Source organism: Labrus mixtus, chromosome 11 (assembly GCF_963584025.1).
Source record: "Labrus mixtus chromosome 11, fLabMix1.1, whole genome shotgun sequence".
In the NCBI taxonomy this organism is placed as follows: Eukaryota; Metazoa; Chordata; class Actinopteri; order Labriformes; family Labridae; genus Labrus; species Labrus mixtus.
The window spans coordinates 18,270,545-18,293,223 of NC_083622.1; the positions used below are offsets into that span (position 1 = coordinate 18,270,545).

General features: G+C 39.8%; 2 protein-coding genes across 2 annotated transcripts; one reads left to right on the plus strand and one right to left on the minus strand.

The window, feature by feature from the left end:
- Positions 1-133: 133 nt before the first annotated feature.
- Positions 134-11,785, plus strand: si:ch211-257p13.3 (kinesin-like protein KIFC3). Its single transcript, XM_061050507.1, has 20 exons — positions 134-318; positions 525-650; positions 897-993; positions 1,149-1,306; positions 1,473-1,725; positions 3,737-3,903; positions 4,419-4,484; positions 4,989-5,126; positions 5,226-5,423; positions 5,525-5,698; positions 6,199-6,346; positions 7,141-7,271; positions 7,386-7,497; positions 7,574-7,755; positions 7,830-7,934; positions 8,529-8,659; positions 8,757-8,877; positions 8,962-9,091; positions 10,313-10,542; positions 10,621-11,785. Exons 2-20 carry the CDS (start codon positions 546-548, stop codon positions 10,744-10,746), a joined length of 2,772 nt encoding a protein of 923 aa, XP_060906490.1. The 5' UTR covers positions 134-318; positions 525-545; the 3' UTR covers positions 10,747-11,785.
- Positions 11,786-12,629: 844 nt separating this feature from the next.
- ccdc12 (coiled-coil domain containing 12) lies at positions 12,630-21,692 on the minus strand. The gene is made up of 7 exons (XM_061050509.1): positions 21,547-21,692; positions 18,677-18,747; positions 14,949-15,028; positions 14,728-14,789; positions 14,601-14,635; positions 14,399-14,475; positions 12,630-12,988 (listed from the first exon to the last, which is right to left on the minus strand). The coding sequence occupies exons 1-7, from the start codon at positions 21,628-21,630 to the stop codon at positions 12,909-12,911; spliced, it is 489 nt and encodes a 162-aa protein (XP_060906492.1). The 5' UTR covers positions 21,631-21,692; the 3' UTR covers positions 12,630-12,908.
- Positions 21,693-22,679: the final 987 nt, after the last annotated feature.

Sequence of the window (22,679 nt, forward strand, 5' to 3'; positions counted from 1 at the left end):
CTCCATTCTTGTAAGCTCACTCCAGCACTGCAGCGGATCCCCAATCTGCACTGAGCATGCTCACCACAGCTGCAGCCTGTAGATTGAGCAAAGTGGAGAGGAGGTGGAGAAGGAGGAGCAAGGGGAGGAGAGAGAGAAGGGCAGGGAGGGAGTCACACAGGAGCTGCACACAGAGCTGGGATGCTGTTGCAGCTCTGAGAAGAAAGGCTGCATGAGGAGATGTGTCATTTTAACACACGCAGATGGAGCGCGAAAGAGGGACACTGATGTCTGGAGGGTTAGATCACCATCAAAAAGGAGGAGACGATATGAAATAAGGTAAAGAAGATTATGCATGATGGAATGGGCTGACGGTTGAGAGAAAAAAATGTTTAACCTTTGGGGAAGACGAGACCAATATCATCAATATTGTTTGTTGATATTCCTTATTTTTTACTTATTTTATCCACATCAGGGTAGGAAATAGGACTCTATCTCCATGTCTGATGCTGTATGTGATTATTGAGTTCAGCTGTTATTTACAGGGGTTCTTGGATGGCGTGGAGATGTACGCCTTCTACTCCCTTTTAGTCTACATCTTCTACACTGTCTTCAAAAAGGAGGAGGAGGAGGAGGAGGCCTTGGAGGGGGCGTATGGAGCTTCCTCAGATGTATGTCTAGCCACACAATGTCCAGCCTCGGGGGTTCTCTGTTGGCAAAACCTTTTCTTTTTTTTATAATATATAATAATATGATGCGTGCATCACTGAGCCCCTGACAGCGAAATAAAATAGCCTCTCGCACAAATGATGTAGAAATTGGTGCTTTCATTGTTCTTTCTGTATGCATTCAGTGTATGGAAAGTTTACATATTTGTCCTGTTTGTTTTTACCTGACCCTTATGCTTCTCTGCTTAGGAGCGAGGAGCTGTTTCCATGGAAACTGGGAGCAGGAGAAGAAATGGCCACACCCCCAAAATGGGAAAAAAGGCCTCTGTTCGGCATGGTGAATCGAGTGAGTGTTCATAATCTTTATTGTCCAACATAAAAGCTGTTTTATTTCTGACAGGAGAAAAATAACAATCAATATAAGAAGACTTTCTAAATGATGGATTAATCAGTGCAAACATTCCTTCTCTCTTTATTGTTGATTTCATTGTTGTCATCCAGGCAGCAGCAGCGACAGTGATGAGATGTCTCTGAGTGATGAAGATGGGGAGGATGGCCCCGACATCCCAGCATGCACTCCTCTGGCTGCCTTTTTGTCCTTCAAGCAGGAGTCTGAGAGGAGGAGGGCCTCACAGGTTCAGGTGGAGACAACAGGAAAGGTAGCAGACCTCATTGCCTTGAGTGAGCTGCTCACCTGACTCACCTGAGCAGTCCCCTAAATAGTATCTGCAGTGTTTCTAAATGTTGTGTGTGTGTCTGTGTGTTTGTGTGTGTGTGTGTGTGTGTGTGTGTGTGTGTGTGTGTGTGTCTGTCTGTTCTGACCAGCTCTCGGAGTCTCCCCTGGTGGCCGTGATGTCCCACTTGCTGAGTTTTCTGGAGCAGTACTCTCACTTCCAGCAGCTGCAGCAGCAGGTCGACCAGTACCGCGTCCAGCTGAAGAGGCACCGTGTCCAGCACCGCCGGCAGATGAAGGCCCTGCGAGCGTCCTACCGCCAGCGCCTCATGGACAAGAACAGCATCATCAGCAGCCTAGAGGAGGCCATCAACCAGCAGCAAACCCCCAGTCCACTCAGTGAAGGTGAGGGAGAATGGGAAAGAAGAAGACGGGGAGGAAAGAAGAAAGGAGGGGCTGAAGGGTGAAATTAAGATGCATGAATGATGGGTTTGCATGACCATGTGGTGGCTGAGAGGATGATGAAAAACAGAGAGAAGCAGAGGTGGTGTGACTGTTTTAATAACCCAGCTGATAAATGGATGACCTGGTGTGAAAATAGAAGCAGAAAGGCTGCAGGGGACTTTGATTTAAATCATTGTGAGACCTGAGGTTGGATGAGATCATCTAATGGAGGAAGATGGATTGGGAGTACTATAAATTAAAACAGCCAATTTCACATGCTTGTCAAAAACAGGTGTCTATCCATAGGTACACACAATACAGATGAAATGTTTTGTGCTCTTATTCACAGCATGTATAATCTAGTATGTCTCTATTTCGGCATCAAAATCTTCGAAAAAATCTTTCCGACTTCCCAGAAGTCATCAATTCTTCAAACAGTGTCAGTGGAGTTCACTTGTTTTTTTTTTCCTCCTGGCTGGTTCAAACAAAATTAAAACATTTTAAACACATCAGAGGAGCAGACTGATTAGACTTGTGTGTGTGTGTGTGTGTGTAGCTTTGGATGTCTGTGTCTGCTATGTTTCAGATGTGACCATATGGCTCTGTGACCTCAGAGCAGGAGGCTAGACCAGACCTACTGACTGCACATCACTTTTCTGTGCACATGTACAGCTTCTTAACAAGTGCATGTATCCTGACGATGGTTCAGACTCTTGTCCTTAGGCGGACTTTTACCAGACTCTGAGAAACATTTTCGTATATGTATAAAAATCAGACCGTTTTATGTATGACTCCTAGTGTGTAGGCTTGTTTAAGCCGAGGACCTCATGCGCACTGACTCTCATTAGTCACAGGGAGGAGATACACGATTATGAGGCGAGTGTGTTTGGTACTTGGATAGTGACTCTGTGGCTGTCATGAATAAAACATGCCTGAGAGTGCTGTTTTATTCCCCCGCAAATGCACTTACAAGACCTGGCACATGCAAGGCGCCACGTGTACTTGTGTTGGACTAAAAATATCCCGGAGTCCTCGTCCCAGTGTTCGAAGGCTGTTTAGCATGTTTGTTTACTGTAAGGCAATGTGCAGGGCTAAGTGGAGGAGTGATGCTGTGTCCTTTTGATGTGCAGAATTTCCCCTGCTTGTGCATTTTGGCTGAGTTAGCATATTCATTTGAATGAATGGCTGGTGCTCCATTCAATAGTCTCTTCTTCCTCTTGATTTGAGGAAATGTATTTTCTTGCATATTCTCTAGCCGCTGTTTTATGTATAACAAAGCTAACTCTTTGCCTCTACAGACCAGATCTTTTCACATTTCTTGCAAGCACGTTTCCGCCAACCTCCCTGATGCACCACTGTAGCGTGTCCTGAATGTTTTTTTTTTTTTGTTTTTTTTTCCTAGCACCATCACCTCTCCCTACACACCATTGTGACACAGCAAACCTGACTGACACTGTGTGTTGATAGAATCAGCCTCAGGCCCTGTAATGAAAATCAGAGGTGACAGAGTCCCGATACATCTTTTACGAGAAATATAATAGATTCAAATGCTGTTGGGCATGCTGCTCAGGTTCCTGATAAACAAAAGAAATGTGAATCTTGATTCTGCACATAATGCAGCTTCCACATGAGACGCTGCAGTGATCCCATATTGGTCTGTGAAGTTTCCCTGGAGAATTGAGAGTGGAAACCCAGCATTGATAGTGTTAACTCCAGCGCAATGCGGAGTGTAAAATAACTTTAAATGCATACTTTATGTTCATTAATATTACAGACACGCAAGCATTCAAGCATGCTGCAGAGATTAGTCATAACTAAACAGATTTCATATTGAAAACAGGTCAGAAGAAGTTCAAAGGAAAGGATTGAGGTGATTTTACTTGTTTCTGCCATCAGTACTCAAACTAATATGAATGATGGTGATGATGATGCTGATGAAGAGGCGGATTATGTTTTTCTTAACATCTCTCAGGTGAGTCCAGCAGTCATGGAGGGGCCGGGGTGCACAGGCTGGTGGAGTCTCTGTACGGTCTGCAGGGTGAGAGGAGTAAGCTGAGAGGTGAACTGCATCTGCTGCACTCACAGCTGGAACAACAGGACAAAGACAGACACTCACGCATACAAGCCTTTCAACAGCAGGTAAGGAGCTGCCTGTTGAAGGTATCTCACATTCTATATCGAAAATAGAAAATAAGCCAAATCCCATAATACCCCCCAAAAAAGAAATTCTGTCAAAACTGATTTTACAGAATTTCTTTATTACTAGTCTTCAAACATAATTGTAACTTCAGATGTATTTAAACATTTTGCCTAATTTTATGTGTAAAGGGTTGATGAGGTACCATAGTAACAACTTAGAGAAACAATAATTGTTCATGCATACCCTCATAAATGTAGAATGGCTCTCAGGTCCCATATCACTGTGCATATATGAGAACGTTTTTAATGTTTTATGTGACTCCATGTAATCTACCCTACTCTGCCATAAAGGCCAAAGTCCTTCTAGCAAAAGGGATATTGCAACTCATGATGCTTCTTTAAAAGAAGGGTTTATTAAAAAAAATAAATGATATAACTTTAAAAGATGTCAGGAAACTGGGTTATTTCCTCAAGTCCAACCTGCATTTGTAACTTTGAAAATGTTTCTTGCACAGATCGATGAGCTCAAGACTTGCATTGAGGAGCGCGAGGAGGAGCTGACCAGACTCAGAACAGCTACCGTAAGTGAACTACCCGCTTAATCATTTGTCAAGTGTTTGACACTTTCCAAGACGTCAGCAAAGCTTTCCTAATGTGTTCCAACACCCTTTCAATGAAATACTTTGCAATTGAAACACCATACAACTCAACATGTCTTTAGTGACACCTTAATTGTTATTATATTATATTATATATTATATATATTATTATATATTATATTATATTTTGTACATTCAAATAATTTTTATTTTTATTTTTTACATTATATTTTATTTTACTGTATTTATGTGTATTAGTAATTTGAGTGTTATTGCATGGCCTTGCGGAACAGTCCTTACATTTCACTGCACATCTGTATGAGCATGTGACAAATAAAAATCTTGAATCTTGAATCTTGAATCTTGAATCTTGAATTAACTCCAATATGTATTAACAGTAATCTATGAGGGTATATTTGTGAGATATTCTGGTTTTGATACATTTCTCAGTTTTGTGCTGAGCCTCATGTTTTATGTTTTCCTCAGGGGGCCACCGACTCAGAGAAGCGGGTGATGTGTCTGACAGCAGAGAACGATAGTCTGAAGCAGAGTCTGGGCGTGACCCAGGGCCTCCTCCAGCAGCTGTCGACCATCCCGTCCCAGTCTAGCAGCATGCTCATCAAGGTAAAAACACAAACGTTGCTGAGAACTACCACAAATACTGCAACCACTAGCAACTGCATTTACACATTTTTTAAAAATGTATTTGATGTGCTCTGCTAGGAGAATGAAAACCTCCGCTGCAGAGTGCAGCAGCTGGAGATGTCTCTACAACAGCGTGCCGAGCAGCTGTCACAACTGGAGCGACAGAGTGAACAGAGCGAATGGAGGAGAGGAGAAGAGCTGAGGAAACGAGAGGACCGAGTGAGGGAGCTGCAGCTAGAGTTAGACAGAGAGAGAGGGAAGGAGCCAGTGGTGAAGGTAAAACTCACATGACAGGAGTGAAATCTGCCTCTGTACGATTTCATGTTTTTAAAGTAGAGACCCCTAATCAGATGTTTATTTTTTCTCCCCCATCTCAGTATGTCACCAAGACAGTGGAGGTAGAATCACCAGCCACATTAAAGCATTTGACTAAAGCCAAACAGAGGAACGAACTGCTGTCTGAAAAGCTGTCCAATCAGAATGAGCGATGCAAACAGCTGGAGGAACATATCAGGAAGTCTGATGAATACAGCTGTAACCTGCAGCACAAGGTAACAACGACTGCATAATGTTGAAGCCTAATCCATCAGGTCTGCTTTGTAGTGAGCAGACACATTTACTACACTCACATTAGCAGTTTGAGTCTTGTTTTTTTGTTGACAATGATGCTTCATAATAAGACTAAATATTCATCATTTAATAGATTATTACTGTTGGCTGCTGGCCATGAAGTTAGTAATTAGTAATGAGCTTAGAGCAAAGTCAATTGTCTACAAATTCCAGATGCTCATTTAATTTTGTTTATTTTAGAAGTTAAAGGCACAGAAAACCCAAAGGGAAAAAGTAATCCACACCGTGTAGAAAACAGAGGATCAAAGGAGAGAAAATCTAAAAAGACTAAAAGTGGAAATCTCCACTTCCCTGCAGAATCACAGATCCACGCCCTGGATCAATTTCATTGACAGATAAACTCATTAAAGAGCCGAGCCTGCACAGATTGCACCAGTCGAGGTGACAGGTTGACAAATTGCTGATTTGAACCCTTTTACAGATTGCAGCGTATGAAAGAGAAATCAGTAAGCTGAGAGAGGAGCTGCTGAAAGAGATCGGACACCTGGAGGAGAAGAAGGAGGAAGCTGTGAAGGCTGCTGCCAACTGCTCCGCCGAGCACTTTCAGGACCTGCAGGAACAGTTCTTCAGTGAGTTACAGCAAAAAACGTAAAATGTGTATACACAACCAGAATAAAAGAAAACAATTATTTAAAGAGATATTTGGGGAAATAGGCCTATTTGTTTTCTTACAAACATTAGAAGACGAACCAAAACATAAAGCTACAGCCAACAGCTTGCATGTTTAGTTTGGAATGAAGACTGGGAAGAGTTGGATGGCGAGCATAAAATCCACCAATCAGCACTCACAGTAGTTCCTATGTTATATCTTGTTTGTTTGATCAGAAGAACACAGAAACCAAAGTGTAAGAACAATTGGATGGAATTTTACTGGGAGTTTGTGCAGGACAAACTCAGTGGCTTCCTGGACTACCTTTTCTATTCACTTTATGCTAAGCTAGACTGACTGGCTGCTTGCTGTAGACTGTATTCAACAGATATGTGAGCAGCATCAATCTCTTCATGACACTCTTGGCAAGAAAACAAATCAGCATTTTTAGCTAAATGTAAAACTTTCCCTTTAAATAATCTGTTAGCACAAATATCTAAATAAGCCTCCATACATGGGGCGCTGGTAGCCCAGTGGTTAGTGTGTGCGCCCCATGTATGGAGGCTGTGATCCTCTAAGCGGGCGGCCCAGGCTCGAATCCTACCTGTGGCTCCCTTCCCGCATGTCATTCCCCACTCTCTCTCTCTCTCTCTCTCTCTCCCTGATTTTCGACACTATCCACTGTCCCAGCTCTCCATTAAAGGCACAAAAAGCCCAAAAATAAATCTTTAAAAAAAATAAAATAAGCAACACAAAGTATTTCTTTTTTGTCAGGCTTACAGAAGCGTCTGACATCACTTCCTCCAACTCTCCGCTCCATGAAGACAGACTACACCAGCCTGAGGAGCCAAATTAGAAACTTCTCAGACTTTTACGGATCAGCTATTAATGACGCAAAAAAGCAGGTCTGTAAAGACACATCATATCTTGACATTCCCTGTATTTATTAGAAATTATGAATCCAACAACACCATCAAGCTAAGTAGAGTTTTATACTCTTTTTTTTTTGTCTCTGCTAGATTTCAGCAGTTATCAGTGAGATGTCTGAAGCCAACAAGGATCTCCTGGAGAAATACAGGAAGGAGGTAGCACTGCGCAGAAAGTACCACGAGCAGCTGGTGGAGCTCAAAGGTATGCAGAGGGAACACAATTTAAAAATCGGCCCATGAAACAGAATCGCTCTTGTTAACTTGGCCATTTATTACAGGTAACATCCGCGTGCTGTGTCGTGTGAAGCCTGTGCTGAAGGAGGACCAGCATGAGGAGGGTCAGTCTGTGGTGGTGACCACGGACTCCAACAACGAGTCCTCGCTCAATGTGCTCAACAAAGGAAAGGGTCGCATCTTTGAACTGGACAAGGTCTTCCATCCTCAGGCCACACAGGAAGAGGTATGCACATTCAAAAACATACGCAGAAAATACATTCATAGCAACAACTCTAACCCTTTTATTGTCGTCATCAGGTCTTTCAGGAGATTGAACCTCTTGTGACGTCTTGTATCGATGGCTACCAAGTCTGCATATTTGCCTATGGACAGACTGGTTCTGGAAAAACATACACAATGGAGGTAATTAAAAAGTTTAAAGAACTAGCTATAGTTGTTGATCCAAAAATTAGGCTGCAGACTCAATATCCTTTTTGTACTCTTTTCTCTTCAAGAATATTTTTTATACTATTTAGAACATCTTTAAAATGTACTTAAATAAGAAACAACACACATCCATATCCCATTCCTGCTTCCCCTTTTAATCCCCATCTAACAGTCACAAGAGAAAAACTGTAAAAAATAACAACAACAACAATGAAGGACAAAGAAGATAGTGGCATGTTGAATAAAGAAAACCAAATTATGTGGATGACATGATTGATAGTTTTAAACAAAGACACAGAGTAAATTCAAAAATAGGAGAGGCATTTAAGTGAGGTCAGGTGTACTGTCTCTTCTCCATGCCAAACAAGGCCACCAGAGGGTTAGACTGGGAGACCATGTTAAGGATTTAAAATAAGGTTTCCCCCCCTCCAGAATTTTTTAAAGACTGGGAAGTGTCAAGAACATGGGACAAAGGAAGGCCTCATTTACATATGTAGCAGCAGAGATTCACACCATGATGAAAATGATATAGTTTGGACCCTGTGATTGATCGAATCTTTTTGATTTCAGGGCAGTGTGGAGAACCCAGGCATCAACCAGCGAGCCCTGAAGCAACTCTTCAATGTGATCGAGGAGAGGAAGGACATGTGGTCCTACAACATTACTGTCAGCTCTGTGGAGATCTACAACGAGGTGCTAAGGTACAGTTTACTGCACTTCTCCTACCTCAGCTTTATTAACAGCATCGAGACAGAGGTTGTCTTATTTTTTGGTCGATTTTTTCTTTGTGTTCTTAAGAGACCTGCTGAGTAAGGATGGAGAGAAACTGGACATAAAGATCAACCCGGACGGAACAGGACAGCTTCATGTGCCGGGCCTCAGGGTCATCGAGGTTAAGAGCTTTCAGCACATCAAGAAGGTGATACAAGGTGTTTCAAACCATACATGCTGATTGGATAAGAGATGCTGTTCACTGATGCTCACCTTTCTTGTATTTATCCAGATTTTAGCCCAAGCCAGAAGGAACAGGATCACCTTTGGTACTCAGATGAACCAGCACAGCTCCCGCTCCCACGCTCTGCTCTGTATCACTGTTCAGGGCACCGACCTCGCCTCCGGGTCCAAGACCACCGGTCAGTCACTAATGCATTTCTCCTTTTACAGGCAAAGTGTGTAAAGGCTCCTTATAAAACTGAATATTCAAATAAATGCGTCTTTATTTTTGTTAAAGCTCCAGTGACGAGTTTTAAGCTGGTTATGAAGCAGACTGAAATCATTACCAATATCTCTTTATTTTTTTAATACTTTTTATTTGATAGTTTTGAAGAAAAACAACATAAACTGTCAGAATGAGCATATATACATTTGTATATGGTTTGTATAGAAGATCTAACCATAAGTGCATCATCTATACAGGCATGGATAAATATTTCTGTTAGCTCATTCTATACGACAGAGAGGAAGAGTGAGCAAAAATGAAGGGAAAAAATAAAATTAAAGAATAAAATAAAAAGAGAGCAAAAGAACAACAGAGCATATTAACTTATCAACAAAAAAAAAATTAAACCAATATCTCATTAGGACCTAAAAAAGCAATTCGGACCTCCAGCAACAAGTTTGATTATTTCTATATTGTTATCATTAATGCCTGAAACTGCTGCCAAAGGGTAGTTATTAGATAAAGTTAATAACAGCATGCTGCCGAAACAGCTTTAGTTTAGATTTTCTTTTTAAAAGTTATTATTTTGGGCCTTTTTTGTCGTATTTGATAGGACGGCTGGAGAAAGTAAATGTGGAGCGAGCAGGGGATGACATGCAGTAAAGGGCCGAGGTCAGATTCCAACCCACGGGCGCTGCGATGAGGACTATAGCCTCTGTTTATGGGGCGTGCATCACAACCATTAGGCTATCTGACGATCCCTTGTTTACATTTTCCATTGCAAAGATTTTGATGCTTTGTACAGTTGGCTGTTGAAGGAAAGCAGGATGAGATGTTTTGCTAAAAATACTACCTACACATTTACATGACAAAATAAACAAAGAGTAAGTCACTTTGCCCACAGGAGGCACCAAATTCAACTCAAACTAAAAGGTTCCTCACAGGCTTCAAAAAAAGTTAATGACAAATATTTTTTTTCTTATGTAGAAGGCAGGTTGAGAAATAGCGTTAAGAGATAACGTCTAATGACTTGATCAGATTGTGTTTGGACACTCTGGCTAAATCTTCCCTACTGATATTTCCTGCCAATAAAGCAGGATTGGTTCTCATCAGGATTCAGTCAGACACATGTGGGTCTAAAGGTGATTACGTTCATCATCTTACCTTAAATCTGAATAAACTTCTCTATCCTCAGGCAAATTGAACCTGGTGGACCTGGCTGGCTCTGAGCGGGTCTGGAAGTCTGGTGCAGAAGGAGAGAGGCTGAAGGAGGCCCAGAATATAAACCGCTCCCTGCTGGCACTGGGGGACGTCATTCAGGCACTGAGAGCTCGGCAGACTCACATCCCCTTCAGGAACTCACGTCTTACCTACTTACTACAAGACTCCCTCGGCAAAGGCAGCAAGACTGTCATGGTGGTGCAGGTGAGATTGATATTCAGAGGGTTGATGTATTTGTTATAGATAATAGTTTTAAGCCTTGTTTTCTCTTTTGTCCTAAAGGTGTCTGCTCTGGAGAGTAATGTGGGAGAAACGCTGTGCTCACTGAAGTTTGCCCAGAGGGTGTGCAAGGTGGAGCTGGGCCCTGCAGCCAGGAAGATCGAATCTGGTGGTGGACAGTGTGACTGACTCAGCCACTTCTATTCCCAGGGATCACCAGGAAACCATTAATTGCACCAGACAGTTTATCAAGTTCCCCCTAACAAGTCATACCCCACAGTATCATAAAGAACAACAGCAATCCTGCTTAAGGGCTAAATCTGTGGAGGACAGGCACCAAACCTTCAGTTTAGGTATTGAGGATATTGGCCTCCTCCTTGCCATGTTCTGCCTCTAACAACCCTTTATCATTAGATAACCTGCATGCAGGAGGGTTGATTGTTTCACTCTGAGTGCCAGAATCCACCTCTGACTCCCCCAACATCCAGGCTTTGACGCTTCCTTGAACTACAATATCTCAAGTTTCTTTTTCATGAAATACCAAAATCCAGGAGTCTTCTTATCAGCCTCTTGAGGCTTTTCCTCGCAGTATTTACAAGCTTCTGTTCAGCTTCCAGAGCCACAATATCAACCCTTGCCTTTTATGCAGTATTAAAACATCTAGCTTTAAATGTCTGTATCTTGTGAGCTTCATCTACAGTGTTGTATATTTTTTAAAAGTTGTAATGTGTAGGAGAATCTGTTTTGTAGAAGAGTTTGGGCTATTTACCATTTCAATGACACTTTAATCACATACTCGTGTAGTATTTTGTGAACTTCAAAATGCTTTTAGTCTCTTTTTAGAGCCTCAATGATTTGTCTTTTGAGGGAAAGAGGAACACTGTGGAATGGATCAGGTGGCCTTGATTTGAAGAGTGGGTGAAATAACAAACAGTGCAATATGCTCCTATGGAGGAGACAGTTTGGGCCTACATGGACAAAAGATGCACTTTATGGTGAAACGAGGGTTTCAGTTGAGAACAGGTGTGTAGGTGCTCGCAATAGAAATCACCAAAACCAGTTCATTGTTATCTGTACATCATCGTTCCTCTATCACCCAATGAATCAAAACGTTTTTGATTCTAGTGTAGCAAGACATTTATGTTGCAGAAACCATTCTAGATGTCACATTAGATGATTAGAGTGAGTTTGAAGAGAATTTTCTGAATAAATATGATGTATTTAACAACGGTCTTTTTGTCTTATTGGAAACACTGTGACTTAAAAAAACACATGAATATTTGAATACCACATACATACATCCCTGGGTTCCTCACCTTGTTCCTTACATTTCCTGTTTGATCACTTGTGTAGTATTTTAAAGGTAGGGTTAGTAATTTCCATAAACTAGCATGACTTTGGATGTCGCATTCTCCGTCTACACCGACCCCCTCCCCTTTGTGCTCCCTCAAAAGCCCCGCCCCTCACTCACATGTATGAGTACTGTTGCTCCAGAAGCGGACCTCAGCTCATCGCTTGCATTGTGTAGAAACTACATCTTCTCATGTCTCATTCAGTGGTAAGTAAACTCACAGTATAAATTCTGTCATCGGTGGTGCGCTTTGAGTGTGGGCTAGTGCACTAAGGGGTTAAATACAAGCAGGGAGACGTGATTGGTTCATCAAATTGGTACCTCGTGGCAGACATTAGTCAAAGTTTTTACAGGCTTACAACTTCTACAGATAATGGATTTTCTTCGTCCCTTTTTCAGAGCACATGAAAAATTAATTTCTGTCAGGACCTAAAGACAATTTGAACTAATATCTTAAAATGTGTATCTGTAGAAAATGACCAACCCAGCCTTCAGAAGGGTTGAATCATGTAACAACAAAATGTTGATACATTTTAGATATCATTTGAACATTTATGGATGTGTTGTTGACAAACATCTGAGTGGGGCTGCTGCATGTAAATATTTTCATTTTTTAACAGTAACCTTTATAAGGAATGGAAAAAAAAATCTGATTTCTCCTCACATATATGAAGTATATTTCCACAAATGAAGGCAAACAGCATCTAAAGAAAAACTCAAATTTGACACATTTCACATTAGTTTACTTGAAAATATAAAAAATACAACAAAACATTGATAGCTACATCATCGATTGAGCACAAGAGCAGAGTGCACTGTTACATCTCCATCTGTAATAATACAGAGTGACACAAAGTGGATATGAAATCCTGAAAGAAAACATTCCTTTACTGCCTGCAGCGATGAAAGCAGCCTTCTCTTTGAGCACAACAGAGGTGTGACAGTACAGTCCTTATAAACTGAGGCCATATTTGTGTTTTAAAACTGTCACATCTTATAATCAATCAGAGTCTCCTTCCTCCACTCCCACTGCGCCCACCACACCAGCCAGCTCCTCCTCACTGCCTCGCAGACGATCCCCTGGAAACAAAAACAAACATTCTCTGGTCAATCATTCAATGAATACTTCAATCACTAGTTACACTTTGAACTTCCATGCTGTATATTGACCATGACTAGGGGTGGGAATCACCAGAGGCCCCACGATCCGATATTATCACGACACTTGAGTCATGATATGATATTATTGCGATTTTAAATTTGTTTCGATTTGCTGAGAATTGTGATAAAATATATTGTGATATATATTGTGATTGAACTTTTTTAACAGCATATTATGTCCACAAAATTAAACTAAATCAAGAACTCTTTGTCAAATAGGATCAAATTCTCAGTCTACTCATCTCGCATCAGCAAGCCCACAGACTGACCAACACTGTTATAAAAGTTAAACTCTGTAAAAGGCTGCATGCACCTCTCGATCTGAACTGTTAGTATTTCAGTGTAATCAAACTTAACTTGACACAAACATGAATGGACGACTGTACAACTGCAGTCATTTTTAACAATACAACTTGTTCAAAATGAATAGTGCAACCCCTTTAGTAATAAAAAAAAATAAAACAGCATATTTGCTATTAATATAATAAAAATATTGATACTTGACGTCCATGAATTGATATAATATCGCCATGGAAAATATCGCAATACTAAGATGTATCGATTTCTCTCCCCACCTCTAGTTACGACCCTGGTTAAGGTTAATTCAGTCTGAGTGGATGTAATACATAATTTAGATTCTGGTTAACCATGTTCCCTGTCGACAGGATACTGGCAAATAAATAATCACGTTTTCTAAAAGTAATAGAAAACACATCCTACCGACATGACTTCATTTACTTCAACATACAGATACAATAATGTCTGAGTCAAAACAGAAGGCTTAATGGAAATGTAAAGAGTTACTGTTGGTTGATATTAACATGTCTCTATTACATAGATAAATAAAGTATCTGCTCACATGTATGATCTCTAATTTAAGCTTACATGTTTATCTTTTAGATATAGATTGAATCGGAGCCTTGGTAATGTCAGTGTGCTTAGAGTTTTTCTTACTATGTTTTAACTTCTACTTACTGTATATGAGATGTATTTTGTGTAATGTTTGTGTATTTTGATCAACTATGTAAATGTGTAAATTGTAACAAACTATCATACATTAAAACAGTGGAAAACCCTTACAGTAAAAAAAAAAAAAAATGTGTTGTGTTCTGCCTGACAGCTTCGCAGCTATTTTTAGCACGTGTATTACACATCAGAGCAGAAATCACACCCACAGATGTTATCAGATGGCGTCAAGCCTCAGTGGAGTCTGGAGACCTCAAAGCAATTAGCCTAATAATTCACGCCCAGCTCAGACTTGCTTGTCCCTGTGGTGACAGGAACAAGCGGCGATAAAAAATGAAGAAGAAAAAAAGAGGAAATACTGACGGATGAGCTCAGCGATGGCTCTCTGTGTTCTCCTCTCCAGCTTCTCTAGTTTCTTTGCCACGTCACGCTTTAGATCCCTACATTCAGAATGACAAGAAAATAATGAAGTCAAAATTAAATAATCTTTTTAATAAGATACATTTCAAGCATCACACAGGTTCAAAAATTATATTTAAAGAAAAAATAAAAATAAAAGGCTTACCAGTCTGGTTTTCTTGGGGCAAGATTGGCCAAATCCTAAGAAAGAAAACACAAGAGTAATACAAACTCTACGACCGGGACACTTCTTCATCACAGAAAATGTCACTTAAGCAGAAAGGAGTACTCACCACTTCCTCGATAATAGGCTCAGGATTAGCTGCTTCTAACTGGTCTTTAACTTTATCCTCCACTACAAACAAAGCAAAGTACTTATCAGTCATTTGATTGTAGGGCTTTTGTAACGTCATGAAAGTGTGATATCAAATACATTCAAACAGCAGGGAGCAGCGAGGTAAATATCACCCAAGATTTTTATTTTCTGAATATTTTCTGATGAAAGAGCTCTAACCTGATGCAGGTTTGGCTTTGGGCACCTGTCTCTCCTTCAGCTCTTCATCCTCTGGGGTGTAATTCCTCAGCTTCAGCTCTCTGAGGAAAGAAGTAAAGAGCAATGAGTGTCACTTTCCCCACACTCTTGTAAATGTCCAGGAGGTGGCAATGTGGGCAAATATATTCCACCAGCGATCAAGCAGCATTGAAAACCATCTGCACACCCTACACAGCTGCACATCGAATGTCTAGGGCGATATAATGTCCCTCTTTATTCCCTATGAACACGTGTGATTAACATGTTCCACCTGTGCCTGGGCACAGACTTGCAGCAAACAGCTGAGGAATGCTTTCCTTGATGTTGAATTACGCTGTCTTTCATCACATCTCCGCACAGAGGAATTCCTGGCGAGCTTCGGTTGACATCTCAACAGATTACACAGCAGAGTCCAGAGTCAGAGGTAAACTATTGTCTGACCAAGCACGGAGCGAGACGGTTATCAACTGTTGTGAGCTTAGCATGCATTTGTGATGAAGAGGGAATACACGGCTGATACATTCATCATACCCCTGCTGCCAACAGACAGACCCATGCCTTGTATGGGTATGGGCAGGAATGCTAGTCATGTTCTGTCTGCCGACCGAGGTCCACTCCTAGTTCACACATCTCTTCCTCCTGAATCTTAAATATGCTGTTCGGTCATCCTTAAATAGAATTTGTGCGCCACTTATTTTACTCCTGAAAATGTCTGCATGAGAATATGTTGATACTTTTTAGCCAGTCTAGTCTACACGAGTCATAATGAATCAAACACAATATGTATTTTTAAACACTTGACTTCTGCAAATCATCGGAATTTACAACTGTAACAAAACTAGAATAAAAAAGCAGAAATGATACATCAAATATGAGATTTCAACAGAAATATCAGAGAGCAAACAAGATCAGATCCACGGGGACTTTGAATCTTTTTATAAACAGCTCCACCCTAGTCCAACCGTGGAAGAGGACCAGACTGACTCTTTTTTGGAGGCTCAAGTTCCCAGTTATGACCGAAGATCAAAATCGAGTCCTTGTTTCAGAAATGGCTGAACAAGAACTCAATCCATCCATTTTCTCTACCAGCTTTTGCTGTTCGGTTCGCAGGGCCAATCCCAGCTTACATTGGGCGATGGGTGAGGTACACCCTGGACTGTACACCAGTCAATCACAGGGCAGACATATAGAGACAGACAACCAGACACACTCACACCTACACGCAATTTAGAGTCACCAACTGACATAATGAGCACGTCTTTGGACTGTGGAGGAAACCAGACGAACAAGAACTAATACAGACAATTAATGGACTTAAATCAAATAAGCTATCAGGAAGTGACGACTACCAAACTGAGTGATACTGAGCTTTTAGAAAAGGAACTAATATCTGTGTTACTAACCACATACAACTGTGCACTGAAAAAAGTAGAGACCCCACCTACTTAGAAAGGAAGAAAGATTAACTGTGGGTCATATAGGCTGCTTTAAACCCTTAACATAGATAACTATATATACACGTCTCTCTGTATATTATGGACTATATACGGCGATGTTCCTCCTTCAGAGTTTGACATCACTCTATTTTCTTAGCTGTGTGTTTATAATTTGCACTTCAAGCAAACTGTTGCATCAAAGATAGCCACAGAAAAGACTCTAATATTCCTTCCTTTCTTTTGTATGTATATAATTAGTTTATGGCTCTTTATATAGTAGCTCAGTAGTAGCCTTTAAAAATGAAGTCATTGAGGCTATATCAACAGTTGTAAGGCTAAGGCTTTCATCTTGGTCTAATGTACTTTAAGAATGTTGTACATTAAGCATAAGTACATGTTACCAAGTTGTGTCACCTGTTGTTTCTGTGTAACAACATTGTACTTGGGGACAATTAAAAAAGCATTAATGTCACTATGTCAGCCCATTCTCAATAAGTGTCATCTTGGGCTGGATTATACTATATACTGGAAGCAAATGGAAATTGCAAAAAAAAAAAAAGGTAATGAGGCAGAAACATGCCATTGTAAACTTTCCATTGAATATATTTTATGCTGAATTGACATTTTCATCCAAAGCTGGTAATCTGGGAGACAACTTTTCATGCAGTCTCAGCACATCATTTTTTTTCTTGTGCAGAAAAAGAGGCACAAAGGAAATGTCAATGTGTTGCCAAAACTTAAATGTACATCACACGAGGACCATATATATTACAATAAATCAAAAGGATGTTAAAAGACATATTTAAGACCTATTAGCATAGAAAAGTGGGGGTGGTGAAAGGAATTTTGAACCTGATGGGGGCGCTAAACAAATAGTTAGCAGATGCATCAACATCATTAGAAATCAACCTGAGGAACATGAATATCAAAGCTTCATTTCATGCCGATGCTGCTTGCAAATGACAAGTTATTAATCTTTGAATAACAAGTTAAAGGGAATGCAGATAAAGTTAACATAGCCATCTTAAGTATCACCACTGACCGCAGAGGGTAAACAGCCTGCTCATGTACATTTTCTGCCTTCAAAGTTTGACATCACTCTTTTTTTCTTAGCCGTCTGTTCATTGGATGCTGCCAAACCACTAGAGTGTGTTTACACATTTCCACTTCGAGCAAACTGTTGCATCAAAGAGAGCCAGTGATAAATTCAGAGGGCTGACAAAAGTGTTCTCAAAATGTTTATAGTGACCTGTGGCGGAGGAGGAGGTGCAGCAGAGTGTTTGAATGTTTACACTGACATCAAGCTACCTGCCTCTTTTACCCGAGCAAAAATAACTTCAGACAACGATCAACCTTTACAAGGGTCACAGAGATCGCTAAAGATAACATTCAAGAGGTCAGTATTTCACTTGTTACTTCCCCTTACAAATAAATAAAAACAAAAACTTTCCTTAGTGTCTAATAAAAGACAGCAGCCATAAGAAACAGACATAAAGATGTGTACAGGGAGAGCATCATGGTGTGTTTGGTGCATGTTTTTGGAATATGCTTTAAGGAAAGTGGGGCTGCCCCGGTTTTTTTTTTTACTGTTTTGACATCTTGATCCTGTGAATCTGTCATTTGAACTGAAGCAACTGAAAGGAAAATACGTTGATTGTCGTTTTGCCTCACGCCTTGGTTTGGCAATTTGATCACCCATGAAATTTGAATATCCTTCCCAAGACACTCGACACTCACACCCTGCTACAAATGTGTGTCTTGACTGAACAGACCACAGACTAAACAAAAAGTACAGTCATCAACACTGGCCTTTATCTTCACTGACAAATGTCTAAATGAACTCTGAATCTATTTTGGAGCTCATGAGAGAGATCTATCCTGTTGGACTGGAGGAAAAACAGCGGCACTCCCTCAGTGCCGTCAGTTCAAAGTCATTAAATATAAACAATGGAAAGAAAGGTCCTGTAGGACAGGAAAGATGGCTGCTCCTTCCTACTGACTAGCACACCAAGTGGAGTGAACTGTAGGATATTTGAGCAGCTATTAACACAGGGCTGTGATCCAGCACAGTGTAAACACTCACACAGTGTCACAACCTGAACTGAGACAGGCACTGTTCTACAAGAAGATGGTGTCCAGATAAAGGGCAGAAACATGATCTGATGTTGTGATGATGTGCTTCCAGATCAGTTTCAGTTCTGTTTCTGTAAGGGGGAAGAACAGTGAGTGATTATTGAAGGTAGTAAGACATTTCTTTGTGTGTGGTGAACAAACCTGTGCCTCTCTGAAGTCTCCTCCTCGAGTGAAGCCTTTTTCCTTTCTGGTTCCCCATCCTCATCTTGCCCCTGTCAAGATATCACAAAACATAACTTGTTGACCACACAGTTTTGTGTTCTGTTATAATGACTTACTGAATCTTTACATGATGTCTATGAACACTGAAATTGAAACAAGATAAAGGCAAAAAAAAAGAGGAGAACTGAAAACAGTTTTGAAATGCAAACATGTGCATGAGCCCATTTCAGCGAATGGGACAGTAAAGGTTTATGCACAAGACAAACATTTAAATAAGAAAAACACAATCAAAATGTGCTTTAGCTGTATTACTAAAAAAAATAGCTCCATGACTAACTGTCTGTAACAACAACAAACCATTTCAGACTTAAACTTTCACTAAACTATTCTCACCTCAGCAATGGAGCAAACTCATTATGAAATAGCCTTGTAGAAATTCAAAAAAAGATCCCAAGACAATGAAAATCGAATCCCTCCCATGTTGCATTTTCCTGAAGAGGCTTCCTGTCCACCTGCTAGAACAATTCAGTCGACTGACTCACTCTGAAGCGTGGAACAAAAGGGAAACAACCCAGGGCTTCAGGAATGTCAACAGTCGTTTATCAAAAATGGTTAGCAAAGCCAGTTTGTCTCTGTTTGACACCAGCTTCGTAAAACACATTCTGGTCTTACTGTGAAAACAGAGACATGCTCGCTGAACAGGCTTTCCTGTTGAACAAAGATTTTAAACACTACGATTGGGGCACAATGACTGTAATGTTTAATGTTGCACGACACAGAGAGAGGCTCTACTGAGAAACAGCTGAAACTCCGCTGCAAAAATACTAAACTGTGCACAACTTTGTAGGGGTCCAAGCTAAAGATGTGCATCTATGTGGAATTATGACTATAAATTACAGTGGGCAATGTTGACTAGGAACAGATTTCCATGATTCTCAGTTTTCATACATCTTCTTGGGTTTTTCCCTTCTAAGAAAAAAAAATCAAGTTTAAATGATTTTTGTGCCGCATGCTGTGTTGCGTTCGTTTTGTCTGAAGGCTTCATCATTTGTAGCAAATGTATAAAAGTGTTTGTTGGTATATTTTGGCCACAAGAGAACATAACCGATACCTCAAAAACCCACGTTTTTAAAAAAAATTATTCCATTTTATCATTTTCACATATTTATCTAATTATATATTGTCATCTATTGTTTGTTTTTTCAAAGTGTTAAGCGTGTTCAAGTTCGGTAAATGCATTTGATCCAGATGTTGAAATATTAATGAGTAATCATTTTTTTCGTAATTGTGATCTCAATATCAATCATAATAATCATGATCAGCATTATTTCCATCATTGTCAAGAAGACAGTTGGTGAGCGGGCTTTTTCTTTCCGTGCACCGACACTTTGGAACAGGTTACCTCCGGACATCAGGCAGGCTTGTTCTGTTGAGGTTTTTAAAGCAAAGTTAAAGACCCATCTGTTTACTGTTGAGTATGAGTCATGATTTCTCTGTATGTTTTTGTACAGCACTTTGATTTAAAGCGCTTTATAAATAAATGTATTATTATTTATTATTATTATTATTGAGCAGCACGAGTAAGCGCTAAGGAGAAACTGAGACTATCCTTTAACTAACCTATGATTTTTAAAGTTTGAATCAAGTACATTTTACACAGAGAGTTATATTCAAAATTATTCCGTGAGTTGATTCAAAGTAATTGGCTAAAACAGATGTTGACCACAATGATTAATGATTCTTCTTTTTTTTTAAAAAGTTGATCAATAATGAATAAAGTCAGTTGTACTTCGTGGACTCTTGTACAATTCATGCTCTTTTTTGTGACTATAATCGAGTGCGAGTGCTTTACTGAGTTTAGCTCTACATCAGGGATGGGCAACTTTGGTCACAGCGAGGGCCACATTCATTTAATTCTGACTGCCAGGGGGCCAAATTGTAGAATACAAAAAAACGATTACAGTCAATTATGTCTCAAATTTAACTCAACATATACCAGTGATCAAATATTATTATGGACATATTTCTGGTTTTCATGGCAGACTTTGTCATGTTTTCTTCATGTTTCCAATGAATTGATATGTAAAAATTGAACTGAGGGCCACATTGAGGGTTAATGGGGGCCGCCAGCTGCCCACCCCTGATGTAGATCATCATTGTTTTATAGAGATTATACTGAACTGTATTATAAATGTATAGATACAATTAGTATATGGTTCAGAAGTTGAAACACATCCAAACAAATTTGGGTTTGTGGAGAACTCAGCTGAAAAGTGTTTTTTTAAATACGTCCAGTGTTTGAAATAACTTTTAAACAGTTTTTAGATTCTTCTAATCCTCTGAAATTACAGGACTTAATGATTTTTTGTGTTTATTTCCCAAAATGAAAATCGTGTCCACATACTCTGTTATATTCTAAGACTTTTACAAACAGAGGTTACCATATATATGAAAAGTTTTTGAGTCATTAAATACTAAAAAAAAAGAGACACACTTTTATAAAAACTTTAAATCGATGCAGCTGAGATCACAGTTGTGTTGTAGAAAGATGAAGAAAGCTTTTGTATTAAGAAACACAAGAAAACCGGATAACCTTTAAAAACACAGAAACAAAACGTATCTTGATCTTAACTTTGTCTTTTCCCACATCGAGACATACGGTACATCATCCAGCAGCAGAAAAACAAACCACGAACAAATGTTTTGATTATTTATCTAACTCCACTACTTTGCTAACGTTAGCATCCAGCTAAGCTAGCTGCCGTCGCCTCACTCACAAACACAAAGTTTGCTACTTGTTATTAGTTTTAATTTACTTCAAACCACACATACACAGACAAGGAACTTACATGGAGTTGTTTTTCTCTAAGTGCCTTTAGTCTCTCTTTCCTCTTCAGAGCCTGCTCCTGCAGTGAACCAACATTTCTCTCCATGTTTAGTCTACACCACACGCCGCTCACTTTTCTCTGCGATCCATTACCCGTCCTAACTGAGGGAGTAAAAACGACTGTCGAGCACATCGATTGCATTGGCCTGTTTCCTGATCATGTGATATTGTTGTGTTTTGTTTACAATTAGTTGAAAATCATTTATATAGCTTTATTTAATTTTAAGCATTGTTATTTAAAATTAAATTCCTACTTTGTAAAATTTGATTCTGAGCACATAGGCTACAAACTCATTTATATGTGATTGACTGCAACAGTATATTTCACCTTTGGTTGTTTAAGGTTGTTGTTGTTGTTTTTTTGACTGACTTATTGATCTGATTGGCCTATTCAGACCTACTTATGGTCTAATAACTGACCTTTACATCATGGGGAATACATACAGACTTGCACAATACCCGCCTGTTGATAGTCCCACTGTCAAGTCCTGATTAGGAATGTAGGCCATTGCCATGGTAATATAGCTGCCTCGAATCGTCCTTTGTCATTACTGACCAATTTTACGTGTAATCACATCAACCTGGTTTTATTGACGATGCTCAAAAGGTTAACAGATCATAAACTACAAAGAGAAATCACAAATAAGTCATTAATTAACGCTTTAGTTTGTAGATCTTTACATATAACCTACACTGCTACATAACCTATCAAGCTGTCTATAATGTGAACCATCAATTCAGTACAATAGACACATCATTTGGCATCAGCTTGAGAGTTAATTGAGAGCGAATTACGCTTTATAAGATGTTTGACACTGAAACATTTAAAAGATAGGCACATTAACCCAACTCATCTTGCAAGCAGTGTTAGTTTTTTCCAAATCTGAAAAAGCTAAAAAAAAAAAAAAAAATCAATATACAAACATAACCAATACTTGGCAACTGTAGTCAGGTAAACTACTAAGCTGTTGCCCAAATGTAGCCTATCTGTCAGATTCTGAAGTTGAGTTCTCTTCCTTCATCTTATTAAAGCTGAATGTTGCTTGCTTTGCAAAGTGAGAGCTTCACCCTCTACAGAAATGAAACACCAGTAAA

Bases quoted from the DNA above. Each gene is read 5' to 3' on its own strand.
- ccdc12 (XM_061050509.1), bottom strand. From the start codon at position 21,630: ATGGAGAGAAATGTTGGTTCACTGCAGGAGCAGGCTCTGAAGAGGAAA. The intron at 15,029-18,676 runs GTTTGTTCACCA...TTCTTTCCTCAG, and splicing joins GAGACTTCAGAGAGGCACAG to AGAGCTGAAGCTGAGGAATT. The intron at 14,476-14,600 runs GTAAGCCTTTTA...TTCTGAATGTAG, and splicing joins GCCCCAAGAAAACCAGACTG to GGATCTAAAGCGTGACGTGG.
- si:ch211-257p13.3 (XM_061050507.1), top strand. From the start codon at position 546: ATGTACGCCTTCTACTCCCTTTTAGTCTACATCTTCTACACTGTCTTC. The intron at 1,726-3,736 runs GTGAGGGAGAAT...AACATCTCTCAG, and splicing joins CCCCAGTCCACTCAGTGAAG to GTGAGTCCAGCAGTCATGGA. The intron at 7,756-7,829 runs GTATGCACATTC...TGTCGTCATCAG, and splicing joins CTCAGGCCACACAGGAAGAG to GTCTTTCAGGAGATTGAACC.